Source organism: Schizosaccharomyces cryophilus (genome assembly GCF_000004155.1).
Source record: "Schizosaccharomyces cryophilus OY26 unplaced genomic scaffold supercont4.4, whole genome shotgun sequence".
Taxonomy (NCBI): domain Eukaryota; kingdom Fungi; phylum Ascomycota; class Schizosaccharomycetes; order Schizosaccharomycetales; family Schizosaccharomycetaceae; genus Schizosaccharomyces; species Schizosaccharomyces cryophilus.
In genome coordinates, this window is record NW_013185627.1 from 451,325 (window position 1) to 465,264 (window position 13,940).

General features: G+C 38.6%; 4 protein-coding genes across 4 annotated transcripts; 1 reads left to right on the forward strand and 3 right to left on the reverse strand.

Annotated features, from left to right (window-relative positions):
- Positions 1–241: 241 nt before the first annotated feature.
- Positions 242–7,133, reverse strand: SPOG_02415 (HisK/Mak3 protein kinase Mak3; the record flags this gene model as incomplete). The annotated part of the gene is made up of 2 exons (XM_013168356.1): positions 242–3,492; positions 3,536–7,133. 2 exons carry the CDS (start codon positions 7,131–7,133, stop codon positions 242–244), a joined length of 6,849 nt encoding a protein of 2,282 aa, XP_013023810.1.
- Positions 7,134–7,599: 466 nt separating this feature from the next.
- SPOG_02416 (60S ribosomal protein L27) lies at positions 7,600–8,456 on the reverse strand. Its single transcript, XM_013168357.1, has 2 exons — positions 8,338–8,456; positions 7,600–8,280 (listed from the first exon to the last, which is right to left on the reverse strand). The coding sequence occupies exons 1-2, from the start codon at positions 8,362–8,364 to the stop codon at positions 7,897–7,899; spliced, it is 411 nt and encodes a 136-aa protein (XP_013023811.1). The 5' UTR covers positions 8,365–8,456; the 3' UTR covers positions 7,600–7,896.
- A 246-nt stretch (positions 8,457–8,702) lies between these two features.
- Positions 8,703–12,136, reverse strand: SPOG_02417 (uncharacterized protein). Its single transcript, XM_013168358.1, has one exon. The coding sequence runs from the start codon at positions 10,596–10,598 to the stop codon at positions 8,937–8,939; it is 1,662 nt and encodes a 553-aa protein (XP_013023812.1). The 5' UTR covers positions 10,599–12,136; the 3' UTR covers positions 8,703–8,936.
- On the forward strand, positions 11,467–13,802 carry SPOG_02418 (ammonium transporter Amt1). The gene has a single exon (XM_013168359.1). It carries the CDS (start codon positions 12,032–12,034, stop codon positions 13,478–13,480), a length of 1,449 nt encoding a protein of 482 aa, XP_013023813.1. The 5' UTR covers positions 11,467–12,031; the 3' UTR covers positions 13,481–13,802.
- Positions 13,803–13,940: the final 138 nt, after the last annotated feature.

Sequence of the window (13,940 nt, forward strand, 5' to 3'; positions counted from 1 at the left end):
TAACTATTTCAAGCCTGCATGAAAGGCTATTGCCGAAGATCAAGAGCTTTGTATGAATAATAACTAACCATAACAAATAGTTGCATAAGTAATGAATAATTTAATCAGACCGACATTGCCTAAGTCTGCTTCTCCAAAAAAAGTTAACAACATTCCATTTATCTTTATAGTGTCCAAAAACCCCAAGTCATAAGTCATGAAAGGGAAAAATCCGAGATACTAGTATTTCTTTTTTGTTGCGTTATGTCAAGTAAGCATATAAGATTTCTAACATTTTTTCCTTTCGAATGGGCTTGGTTATGTATCTCGTAATACCCATATCCTCGTTTCCCTCCTCAATAGAGGGCTGAATATCAGCTGTTAATAGAATAATTGGTACTGATGACCTGATATTTTCACGTTGCTCGAGCTCCCGCATTTTCTTACTCACTTCTATACCATCATAATAAGGCATATGGTAGTCAATAAACGCAAGGTTATAATATCCACAAGGATGAGATGCGATTAACTCAATCGCTTCTTTTCCATCTTTAGCACTCTCAATTTTTAGGCCCAAATGCTCTAATTGTTTAACCAGCGTTAGTCGTACAACACTGTTGTCTTCAGCAACTAAAATTCTAATTCCTTCAAATTGCCAGCTTTGCCTGTTGGATTCTGTTTGTTCATGACCAAGCGGCAAGTAGGAAGATGTTTCGCGCAGCTTATCTTGTTCGGGATGGACAATCCTCAAAGTTGCATCTACGAACTGTTCTTTGGTATATGGTTTCGCAATCATGGTTCTCCTTTTACCTATGTATTCAGAAAATTCCGGCGATATTGACTTTTGGTCGTAAGTTTTGTTCAGTTGAGGAATACAGGAGACAAAAATTACATTCAAGTCAGGAAAAGTCTTAAGTTCAGTATTCACTTTTTCCAAATGTTCAAGGGAGTCTACATCTAGAATCAAAAGGCAGCGAGCAATGTTTAAATACTGCCGACCTTGATCAAGGAAACTTGCAAAAGCTTCAGGGCAGCTGGTTACATGAACCAGCTTTTCCGCTTCAGTCAAAAAAGTAAGGATATTATCAGAATCGAGAGGTACATTCGTTGCACGTATAACAAGCTTATTTTTAATATACTCGTTGAACTTAACTTTCGCTTCAACCAAATTTGCAGTAACTTCTCTGTAGCGCTCTTCCCGTAATTTATGGACCATCAAGTCATAACAAATTCTGAACGTAGGAGGAGTTTTCGAAACTGTCACAAAAACAGAACCTCCCATAATTTTACATAACTGCAAACATGTTGACATTCCAAGGGCTGACCCACTTAAGTCCATAGGCAAATTATCATTACAGTATTTGTTCAACGAGTTTATAAGATTAGCTTGGAACACTGCATTTGGTTCTGGTCTACTATCTTCAACCATAAAAGTAAGCCTTAAATCATCATTTTCCCCATTCTCAAATATATAGGCTTTCACGCTTATAAAGCCACTTTCAACCATTTTTACAGAATTATCAAGTATACTTTTAAGCATTTGACCAATTTTTGAAGCATCGCCAGCAATGAAATAAGGAATATCATTCGAAAGTTGATAGGAGAGAGTTACATTTTTGCTGACAGCAACAGAATAAACAGAGGCGATGCAGTCAACAATTACTCTTTCCAATGAAAACTCTAAGTCTGATTCCAATGTTACTTTGCCGGCTTCCAACTTGCTAAAATTCAATAAGTCATTAATGACTTGTAATAACATTTCACAGCTAAGCCGTGCTGCATTTACAATGTCTCTTTGTTCATAATCCAAATTAGCCTCGTCTAACAAAGAGAGCATTCCATAAAAGCCAGAGAAAGGTGTCCGTAATTCATGTGATATGTTGGCCAAAAAATTGGATCTTAATCGCGTTGCCTCTAAAGCAGCGGCTCTCGCTTCTTTCTGATCCCCTATATCAATAGTGGCACAAATATATGTCGGCTCTGACTCATTCAAAATAGGCGTGCAGCGTGTTAAGTTACATCTGTAAACTCCATCATTTCTTCTTATACGTACTTCTTTCTCAAATGGAGCATTAACGTTGCTTTGAGAAATAATATGTTGTTCTAAAATATCATAATCCTGCGGATGTATAAATTCTTTACAGATATTAGGCTTTCTTAAATCAGTATCACCGCAATATTCCTTCCAAAAAGAGCCAAATAGTTCAATCTTTAATCCGCTGTCATATTTAAGCTTTGAAAGTAAACAAGGCATAGTATCTACGAAACTTCTATATTTCGCTTCTGATTTCCGAACCAAACTGAGTGCCTCGCGTTGGGATTCTATAATTTCATTATTAGCATTTGTTGCTTCTTTCACTTTATGAAAAAGGGAAATATTGACAATCGCGAAGCTGACCTGAGACCCTAAAATAGAAAGAACTGAAACATGTCGACAGTGAAACGAAAAAGGAGGTCCTTGCAGATACAAAACAGCAAATACTACCTTTTTTTGGATGAGGGGAATTACAATCACATTTTTTCCTTTATTGTTTAGTTCGTTCCATTCTTCGCAGTGTAAATCAAAGTCTTTATGAATGTTATGTGAAAATAACACTTTTTGAGTGTGGACGACATAGTTTATTACCTTTGAAGGAACGAACGGCTGTCTTTCCGAAACCGGAATCGGAGGAGTAAAGACTTCGTTGACGTTTTCTGTACGATATGCTGCAACGGTAAAATGATTGTCTTCTCTTATAACAATTGAGGCTGCATCTGCCGAAGAATCTTCAAGCATTCGAAGCGTCATTGTTGATAGTAAGCCGTCTAATTCAGTTTCACTAGCAATAGTTTGACAGGACTTCATAACTGAGGTTAAATCAATTATATCTAACGAAATGAGGAGTTCTTCTAAAGAGACAGTTCCAACATTCGCCATAGTACATGCCTGATCTTCGTAATCTTCATTAGGAAAAGATATTCGATAATTTGACTCGACTAGATCATCATCTTCTGCTTTGTCACTAGTATCGGTAGAATAAGGTCTTTGTTCGTATGCGGTATCCGTTTGGACAATCTCATCAACAGTTAATTTCAGTAAATTAGGGGGCATTTTATCAATGATTTGGTTTTGTAACGTAGTATATTTTCTCTTCAACCCTAAGGATTTGTATACTTTCACAGACTGTTCGATGTAATGAATTCCCGAGGTAGTTAAATTTATTTTGCAGAATAATTTTCCGACAGCTTCAAGAGCAAAAGCCTCAACCAAATATAAATTCAATTTAGTCGCTAAAGCAATAACTTTCTCGTATAGCACTGATGCTTTCGTCAAATCACCGTCTAAAGTAACCTTACTTGCCTGTAAAAAATAGAAATACAAGGTTATCGGACTGCAACTTTCAGATGAAGTACTTATATACTCGAAGAATTTCAGCTTTTCTAAGAAAAAGGTTTTCTCGTTATCAGAAAGCATACCATTAGTCAACCCCTTGTTAGTAATAGCCAGGCAAAGTAAAAAATAGCCAAAGCAACCTGTAGATGTCAAAAAAAAACCCATCAAAGTACCTTGAGACACTATTTAAGCCGTAGCAAATAACATCTTCCCAGTCCTCTGTGAGAACAAGGTTTAACAAATGCCAAGAAAAATACCAACGCCCAAAGGTCTCTGATAAATTCTTTTCAGGAGAGGCTGGTAACTGCCGCTCTTTGTTATACAAAGACTCGCAAGGGCCCAATTCAGTTTCTCCTAAAAGGCATTGTATTAGGGTTCGTAAATTAGGAAAGTATACACTATCGGCAACCCAAAGGCGTTGTTTTAAGGCTTCACCGTAAACTTCGTCAAACTCGATCAAAAAATCGCCATAATTGGAAGATAGAAGAAAACTGTCCCAGAGTGAAAAGACCGAAAGAGAGTTCCCAAGGAATCTGCTAGATGGTTGACAGTGTTTCTGGAGTGTTCGGATGGAAACCATCCTTTTCTGTAAAGTTTCCGTCACATATCCAATCGAAAGCAAATAAAAAAATTCTGTGTAAGTCTGTATTGTGTAATTTTGGATCTCTTGATTGAGTTTTCTGGCAAGGTTACACATTTTAAACAAAGGAGCGGAAGGACCTACGATGGTCATCGCAGTAACGGAGAAGAAAAGTAAAGTATAACCAGAAAAATCGGTAAATCCATACTCTAAAAAAGCATTTGCAAAAGCAATTGAAAAGTCCACAACAATGGGAGAGCATTGATAATATCTAGATGCGGCGCTAAAGCCCTGAAACAAGAAATAGAATATTTCAGTGCTGCGGTCGTCTAAAATGGTTGCATTATCAATCTCAATGCTTTTTTCCTCGTCCGCATACTTCAACACTTTTGGGATTAATGACTTCAAAATTTCCTTCGAATCTTCGAAGTTATGTTTTTCGATAGAAAAACCTAGTTGAGTTAAATAATTTAGAACAAGAGAAAGAAGCTCTTCAGAGCGCAGGCTTTCAAATAATACTCGGCAGCGTAAAAATAACGACTTGAAAGCCTCAGTTAAATTAGCGGATTCATTTTCAGCAAGCTTTGTCATTTTCATGGCCGCCTCTGCATTACCGTTAACCAAGTTGGCTTCAGCACAACCAACATATATTTGGATCATTTGTTTCCTCTCGTCATCGTTTTCTCTATTGTAATATTTATAAGGCAATATTTCGATGCATCTATTATACAAATTAAGTGCTTTCTTATTTGCTCCTATTTTAAGAGCTTCTTCAGCAGCCAGGTAGAGATAAGTAAAATTCAGTGTTGAATTATCTTCATTCTTTATGTATTCAAAAGCTGCATCAACATGAGAAGCAATATCGAATAGACTGTATTGATCTCGATTGTTAATACACAACTCAAATAGACGTGCATGCATACGTTGTAACTTCTCTTGACTATAGTAATTCTTGATGGTTTTCTTGTAGCTTCCACGAGAAATTGAGTATGAGTTTGTCGAAGTGGCATATATGATGCCCTTTCTAAGTAATAAATCCAAGGACTCATTATCGAGGTCAAACCCTTCGACTTCTTGACAAAGCTTTTGAACAGTTTCAAACGAAAACGATGAACCCATCATACTACCCCAAGCCAAGAAGCAACGACAGGGCTCAGGTAAGCTAGAAAGCTTTGTGATTGAGTAAGAATCGACATTGATATTATAACTTTCAGGGCTAAACAAATTTACCTCATCGTAATCTATTGACCACTGACGGGTTTCCCAGTCAAAGTATATGACCTTTTTGTTGTAAAGTTCTGACAGTAAATCTCTCATCAATAAGGGGTTCCCTTTACAAACATGATAAACATAGGAAGTGAAAGGATACAAGTCTTCCCCAACACGGTGAAGAGTTGTCTGAACGTAAGCATTTACCGCATCAAATGCTAGCGGTTTAAGTTGCACTTCCTGAACAAATCGAGAGAAGGAAAGGAAATTTTTAAGTAAATTAGCATAAGAATCATCACATGTTAAAATTATACTTATAGGAACATTGCAACGAATTAAACATTCTAGAATATTGATTGATAATTCATCAGCATAATGAACGTTTTTGATGACAATGGTTGACCGCTTAAGCGATGAAATCATTGTCAGTAGAGTAATTAAGGAACTAGAGAGAGAGATCTGATGACCAAATTGATTCCGCTGGTCAGAATTGTATTGAGTTTCTTGGCTATTAGCACTTCGACCTAGGGACGACGAAGACTTAACAGATTCATTCGATGAAGTTGAAAGAAAACTTATAATATTGCCAACATATGGACTCTTATCAAGAAACGGCTTTACTTCGGGAACTATATCAAAAACCGAGTTTAAAAGATACAAATCTCCTTCCAAAGCATGTTTCAATTTTTGAAAAAATTCATGTACTAAATGCTGACTCTCAGCGAGTACTTGAAGAATTAACTGAGCGATTCCACGAATCAATGCAGAATTCGAGAAAGACTCTGATGGTTCACATTTTGTGATAGCCATGTACCCTTCCTTCCTATCACAAACGTCTTGGATAAATGTAGCTTTACCAACACCTTCAGGCCCAGTAATTAATATAACAACGATATGATCACTATGCTCGTTTCCTTTTAAAAAGGGTGAGTCGTGAAAAGAAGAGTCTAAAGGTAGGGAAGTTGATTCGGTGTGACGCAAAAGAGATTTTACCTTTTCAATCTCACGTTCACGGCCATATGTAGAAGAAGGAAGCATAAATAAGGATGTAAAACCTGTGTTATCAAAGATTCCTTCTCCACTCGTAATTCCGTTTACTAAATTGTCATAACAGATTTCTAAGTCAGCTAAGATACTTGAGCAAGAAGTGTATCTGTCGTTAGGGTTTTTTTTTGTCATTTTTTCTATTATTTTAAAGATAGTCTTGGGAATTTGCGGACAGGCATCGGCAATACTTGGTAGATGTTCTGTTAGGATGGAGCGGATCGTTTGGATAAAGGAATCCAGATGGGGATAACCTTCAGCTAGACAATAATAGAAAAATATTCCTAAGCTATAAATATCCGTTCTGTGATCAACAGGGTACGATGTTCGCCCTGTTTGCTCGGGACTGATATAAGTAATTCTCGACATGGATTGAGAGTCTTCATAGAACCGCTGCCAGTTATACGCTTGCAAGTAATTGTGAAACGAGCTTGCACCACTCCCAATATTTAACATAATTACATTCGAGTAATCTTTTATAGGGCGGAAGGATTCAAATCGGATTTCCCCATGAACGATATCTTTAGAGTGCAGAAATTCAACACATCGACAGACAGAAATGCAGTAACGAATATAGTCAATAGGATGGTTTCGAAAGTAATCATAGAAAGTGGATAAAATATCATGATGTCCAGCGTCGAAAAGAACGTGTGCAGATAAGTCGATATGTGAAAACTCAATAAATTCAATGGGAACAGAAACAAACCGACGGCAGCGCTCATCTTTTGATAAATTGCAAAACAGCTGATATTCTGCTTCCATGCGAGCTATCTGAGTTGAGAATTTAGCAACCACTTTACGATTACCAGCTAACTCAAACCCAGCGTATAGAGCGTAAGTATTATCGACTGCGTATACTTCTTCAAATGGTTCTGTTTCTAGTGTGTATTTTAACATGCTAGAAAGAGCTAAAGCTACACAATTTCGGAACTCATTTTTTGAATGCATTTTAACACACACAATGGCTCTCTTCTTACATGATTTCCGTGTGAGATCTCTTATTTAAAGAAAAATAGCTCAACAATCTATCAATAAATACTTCAGAACCCAATGGCTTACCGTTTACGAGATTGGTAGAAGTTGCGTTCGGCGAGACGTAGAGAACAGGAAACATTTCTTCACTACGTTGAATGAAGTACAGAATAAAAGACGATAATTGTACAGTTTACTCATTGTATTATTTGGAATTATAAACTCTTTGGAAAAACATAATTCAACGCCGATTTCGACTACGGGTTTAATGATTGATTCTGTTTACAAACAATTCTTGGTAATACAAAGTAACAGAGACTAAACAACTTCATTTTAGTAAATGATCACTACGATGCGAATATGACACAGCATACGACAATCTCCAACCACGTATAGCAAAACCTTGACTACTTGGCGTATGCCTACGATTATATGATGGTATAGCATGTACAGCCATCTAAACTATAGAAGAACTGCATTATCGACTGAGAACTACGCGTCGAAAGTTTCCAGTTGAATATTTAAACAAATAATAAAGCCCAGACCCTCTATTCTCATCACTAAAAGGGACTTGCTTTAAAAATTATATAAGAAAAAAGAAATCTAAATTTAACACTCAAAAATTTCACAAGTCCACGAGTAACAAGAATTGCCTCTAAAAGAGATTGTATTCATAGCAACAAGTTTTAAACCTAAGGCCTAATGCAAAATTAACAAAAAGAAACTTTTGCTAACGTTTTTAGAAGCGCAGAGGAGTGAAGAACCAGGCAGACTTGCCGGTTTGGTACTTCTCTTCAAAAGTCTTCTTGACAACCTTCTTGGCGGCAGAGCGTTGGGAAGGCTCCTTGAAGGTCTCAGCAGAAACAAGTCCCTTAAGGTTATCAAGCTCAAGGGCGTAACGAGTAGGCATCAAGTGGTTGTAGTTAACAACCCGGATGAAAGTCTTCACGCGAGATCGCTTGGCAATACGCTTGGCACCCATAGACTTGGTGACCTTCAAAGGATAACGCTCAACACCAGCAACAATAGCATGACTGAAAGGGTGGCTCTTGGTGCCTTGGTCGAGGTTTTGAAGAATGACGACCTTCTTACCGGCAAAACGACCACGAGTGACTACGGCAACCTAAAACCTGTTAGTTTCACTTTCCAAACAATCGTAATTTTGTCAATAAATTCTTACCTTTCCTGGTTTAAAAATCTTCGCCATCTTGTTACTATGTGTTTGTGGTTGGGTGTACGCACCCCAAAAAAATTGTGAGGATTTTGGATCCAAGATCGTGACTGCTTTTTTTGTAAACATAGCTTAGGTGGAAAACGCACGCGTAGTAGAATGAATGTGAAAGTTAAAATCATTAGAAAGTAGACGATGATAAAAAGCATGATGATTTTGGTGTTACATGAACCAAAGCAAGGTTGTTTTATACGTTTTTAAATTCATTTCTCCTAGGTAAAGGGTAAGAAAACTTATTTATGAGAAATAATAATGGAACATTAAAATGAAGAAATATCTATAGATAAAAAAGAGAAGCGATATGTAGATTTGTCTGACACACGCAGAGAAAGGGAAAACAGGATATTATATTCATTAACAAAAAATGGGTACATACAAAAGCCATGGGAACAGTAAGTAAAATGTAAATAAAAAGAAATGTAATGATAGGCGCCATCAACAATCAGCAACAGCAACAGAAATAAATATTTTATTTAGGAAACGAAAAGCTTGCCCGAGCAAAGAAAACCATTGAAGGAAAGAAGGTTGGATAGATGAGGAGGGCGAAATTACTTTTTGGTAGAAATGGACGAGGAAGATGCATGAATAGGTTCGACACCTTCCATGATACAAGGGTCACTGGTACCTGTACGAGGACCCTTGAACCATTTTCTAGCAGAAAGAAAATACCAAAATATGATTAACATCATTGGACCACCGAACACTAGACAAGTCCAATTCATTTCAGCAGGAGCAGGATGTTTAACGGTAGGGAAGCATAATACGGGAATCATAAGGGCGACAAAAAAACACGCAAAGAAACCAATAGTGCGGGAGAACTTGCCTAAGTTCCAAGGGCCGGGACGGAATTTGGTATCTTTGGAAAAGACACGCATGCAAATGGGGGTTGTGAATGCGACGAAGGCGCCAATGGCAGTAACGGAAAAGACAGCATCGATAGTGATTTCACCAGCAAAAATCAATAATAAGACACAAGTATGGACAGTGAAGTCCAAAAGGACAGCATTGACTGGTGTTTTGGTTGTAGGGTTGATCTTGGCAACCCAGCCAGAGAATGGCAATACTCCATCACGGGCGTAAGAGTAAGCTATACGAGAACAGGCGATAGAATTTCCCTGGCCCATGATGAAGGAAGAAACGACAGTAAGAGAGATGATTGCGAGGGCGGCCTTTTGCGACATGACTTGTGACAAGAATTCAGCCCACATGGAAGAATCCGTATGGACAACGGCATCCTGATCGACCATTGTGTAGGCAATAACTAATTGCATTACCCAGCCCATAAGACCACCAATGGTAGCAGTAAGGACGATACCGCGGGGAGCATTAACACTGGCATTTGAAGTCTCTTCACTCATATGAAAAGGAGCGTCATAGCCAGACATGGTCCAAATGGCACCACAAAAGGACATAAGGACAGCAAATCCGTCGGGCCATTCGGTATAGTTGGTTATTTCACTCCAGACTTTATGATTATCGTTGAATCCATGGTTTTTGCCAGCAAATGCCAGAATGACAATGATGGTAACAAAGAGAAAGACGGTGTTTAGGTAGGTGCTAGCGGAATTGACACGGGCAATGAGCTTGGTGGGTAAAGAAGCAATGAACGCGTTGATTGCAGTAATGGTTAAAGTGACGAGAAACAGCTGGTAGTTGCTTGGAGTGTACGAGCGATGGGCTATGGAAACGGCACCAAGAAGCATGGAAGCCGTAGAGTAATTGATGGAGGGGCCCCCGATCAATTGACCAAGATAGTTGGACCAGCCAGTGACCCAAGCAGCGAAAGGACCCCAGCCCTCAGGAGCGAGGACGGCAGCGGCATAGTAAAGTCCACCGGAGGTAGGCATGGACGAGCAAAGTTCAGCCATACTCAAGGCGACGCATTCGACTAAAGCGATTGCGATTATCCAAGCCCATACAAGACCGGGAGAACCGACGTAACCAAGGTTATAGGTCATAGTAGTAGCGACAGACGGTAATAAGCCTAGCAAAGAGAATGATACGGAGAAGACACTGAACAAGGATAAGTTACGATGGAATTCTTGTTTGTAGCCTAATTTACCCAAATCCTCAGGGTTGTCAGAGTCATTTCCATGGCCGCCAACTTCTATATCGGAGCTAGCGCTCGCTTTTTCTGGGATTTGTAGGATAGAAGATGCTTTCGAGGTTTGAGAATTAGGGAAAGACATATGCGAGTTTTGACTAGCCATACTTTTGGAAGGAGTATGGACTCGTTCAGAAAGAAGGTTAAAATTACAACACACAATCAATAGTCAATAAACAAGAAACAAATCATAAACGAAAATAAATGAATGTGCTACCTACTCTAATACTCGCAAGATCCCTTGTTTTTAAAAAAAGAAAAATAATAATGATAATAATGATATAGTATCAACAACTTTATAAAGAAGAAACCAAACAATACAAAACCAAGTCAGTGACTGAAAGCAGCGTTCGGCTTCCATTGTGTATTGTTTTATACTGAAATCATAAGAATGGATCATCCATCATTCAGATATCTGAGAATGTACCTTGACCAAACCTATCTGGCATCAAGGTGTGGTGGCATTCTTATCAGTAGGCAAGAACAATGGGGGTGAGGCAACTATAGTAGTTGGAATCGATTAAGGAAACAAACGAAAATTGTTTAGGGTGAAGCTTTTCTTTTTTTCCAACTTTGAATAGTAAATTTATGGTGCAACCATCTCGTCGAAGGAGGCCATACTTTTCGTCTTGAACACTCCCTTTTACAGTTTGGGATAGATAACTTTTTGTTTACCAACGTACCCACACTACAGCTCCGTAAGCAACAAAACTAACAAAGAGAAATAAGGAAAGAAAACTCTATAAGTAGAAACAAATGAGTATTATATATGAGTTCATCGTAAATGAAAGCGTACAACGATCGGTGAAATAAGATGAGATACAAGTCCAATCCCCATCGAATTGTGACCGATTGGTCGTATCGTCCACTTACTCTCTTGGATGCCAACGTTACTTTGGTTGGCGGAAGATTTTGTCACTTGTCATGTTACTATCAGTCGCACTTGAAACATCTTAACTCAACTTATGTTTGCGGCAAGCGAAGATAGTGCTTACCAATTACATTCGTTCAAGATAACGCTTATCTTCTGATAGTTGCTTTTTGCTTGACCCACGTATATTGTACGTGATATAAACGGTGGATACAATACCCATGTTTGCAAGGGGTTTTCTTTTTCAGTGCGACCAAAAAGTGTAGAAATAGTCAGTTTTATTTCTTTAGAATTCCTTAACTGTTTTTTTTATATTTTGCTGCGCATCGCTTTTTTGAAAGAATAACGTAGTGAAAAGAATCATCAGGAAACGCTTCCTTCTTGAAGAAAAATTAGGATCTGTTGGGAATACATTGTCCTTGCCTTGGTTTCATCAGCACGAATTGTATCTTCTCTGTTCACTTGTACGGAACCGTATACCTTGATCTTTAGGAATCACTAGATTTTGTGCTTACTGTGTATCTGTGTTTGTGAGTTATATAATTTCATTTCTACTTGAAAGCTATTTTTGGATTCATTTTCATCTTCATTTGCCGTTAGATTTTAAGATTCATTTTTGTGATCTTTGACCCATTGTGTCTGTTGTATCCATCCTCATACCCATCATAATGTCTTCTACTACAAGTGCTACAGTTTCACCAAGCGGGGTGAATGGGGGTGACTCTAGGAATGTCGATTTGAACCAGTTTTACAATGGTGGTGACGTAGCTTGGGTCCTCGCTAGTACTGCCCTTGTTTTTATCATGATTCCCGGTGTAGGATTTTTTTACTCTGGTTTAGCCCGTCGCAGGAGCGCAATTTCCATGCTCTTCCTTTCCATGATGTCTGTTGCCGTTGTCGCATTCCAGTGGTTCTTTTGGGGCTATTCGCTTACTTTTTCCCACAACGGTGGCCCTTACATAGGTTCTTTGGCCAACTTTGGTTTGCGTCAAACTTTAGGCAGACCCTCGAGTGTAGCTTCTGGGCTTCCTGACCTTTTGTTTTGTATCTTCCAGGGTATGTTTGCTGCCATTACTCCTGCTTTAGCCATTGGTGCTGCTGCCGATCGTGGTCGTATGTTGCCTTGCCTTGTCTTTGTCTTCCTCTGGAGCTCTATCGTTTATGACCCTATTGCTTTCTGGACTTGGAATCCCAAGGGTTGGCTCAGTGTTCTAGGATCCTATGACTTTGCTGGCGGTTCTCCAGTCCACATCGCTTCTGGTATGACTGCTCTGGCTTACTCCATTGTAGTTGGAAAGAGACATGATCATGGCACTGTCAAATACCGTCCTCACAATGTTCCTCATGTTGTCTTGGGTACTGTACTGCTTTGGTTTGGTTGGTTCGGATTCAATGGTGGTTCGGCTGGTTCTGCCAATTTAAGAGCCATTATGGCTTGCGTTGTCACCCATATTTCTGCTTCTGTAGGCGGTATTGTCTGGTGTTTTTTAGAGTATATTAAGACTCGTCACTGGTCTGCCGTCGGTTTTTGTTGTGGTGCAGTTGCCGGTTTAGTAGCCATTACCCCTGGATCTGGTTTTGTGCCTCCTTGGGCTGCAGTTGTCATTGGTGCTGTCGGCGCGTCTGCATGCTATGGAGCTACTTATTTGAAAAAATTAATTCACGTGGATGATGCATTGGACATTTTTGCCGAACATGGTGTCGGCGGTATGGTTGGTAACATACTAACAGCTCTTTTTTCTGCTGACTACATTCAATCCTTAGATGGCTCCACTGGAAACAGTGGTGGTTGGTTGTCTCATCACTATATCCAATTGGGTTACCAACTGGCCGATACTGTTGCTTGTGCCGCGTATTCATTTGTCGTTTCCTGTGCATTGTTATTCGCCATGAATTACATTCCTGGTCTTTCTCTTCGTGTTTCTCGTGATGATGAGGTTTTGGGTTTGGACAATGTTGAAATTGGTGAAACTTCTTACAAATTCTCAGAAGAGCCACCAGCCTTATCGCATGGTATTGAAGTCAATCCTCGCCAAAATGGCAACGAGACCTCAAAAGAGAATGCTCATCAAGAGGAAAAAGAGACGAATCGTGAAATCCCTTCTGACGTTGTATGAGCATTTTTTTTCTTCTCCGTCCCATCGAGTATATGTTGCATATTCAGTAAATAAACAAACCGTCTGAATCGTTTATCGTTTTTTTAATGTTTGGCTTTCCTAAAATATATATGTATATAACCCTTTTAGCTACATTGGAAATTCCTTCATAATTTTCCTACCCAAATCTCGTTCGTATCATACTTCAGAGTTGGTGTCATAGGCTTTCTTTCTATCTTTGGAAGTCTGTTCTTATTCAACATAAACATTTTTTAATACCCAACTTTTTTATTTTTGACTATTCTAATTTCTGTTTTATGTTTTTATATCTAATAATATATATATATATATATATATATATATATATATATATATTATATTATTTATTACTTACGTTTACGTACGTCGTCGTGTACTACTTAACCTTTACGTTATAGTCGTGTTAGGTAAGTTAAGTAGACACGACTAAACTAATAAGTAA

What these genes read in the sequence shown, in the direction of transcription:
- SPOG_02417 (XM_013168358.1), bottom strand. Translation starts at nt 10,598, where the DNA reads ATGGCTAGTCAAAACTCGCATATGTCTTTCCCTAATTCTCAAACCTCG.
- SPOG_02416 (XM_013168357.1), bottom strand. Translation starts at nt 8,364, where the DNA reads ATGGCGAAGATTTTTAAACCAGGAAAG. An exon ending in AGATTTTTAAACCAGGAAAG is followed by an intron (nt 8,281 to 8,337) that starts GTAAGAATTTAT and finishes AACAGGTTTTAG; the next exon opens with GTTGCCGTAGTCACTCGTGG.
- SPOG_02418 (XM_013168359.1), top strand. Translation starts at nt 12,032, where the DNA reads ATGTCTTCTACTACAAGTGCTACAGTTTCACCAAGCGGGGTGAATGGG.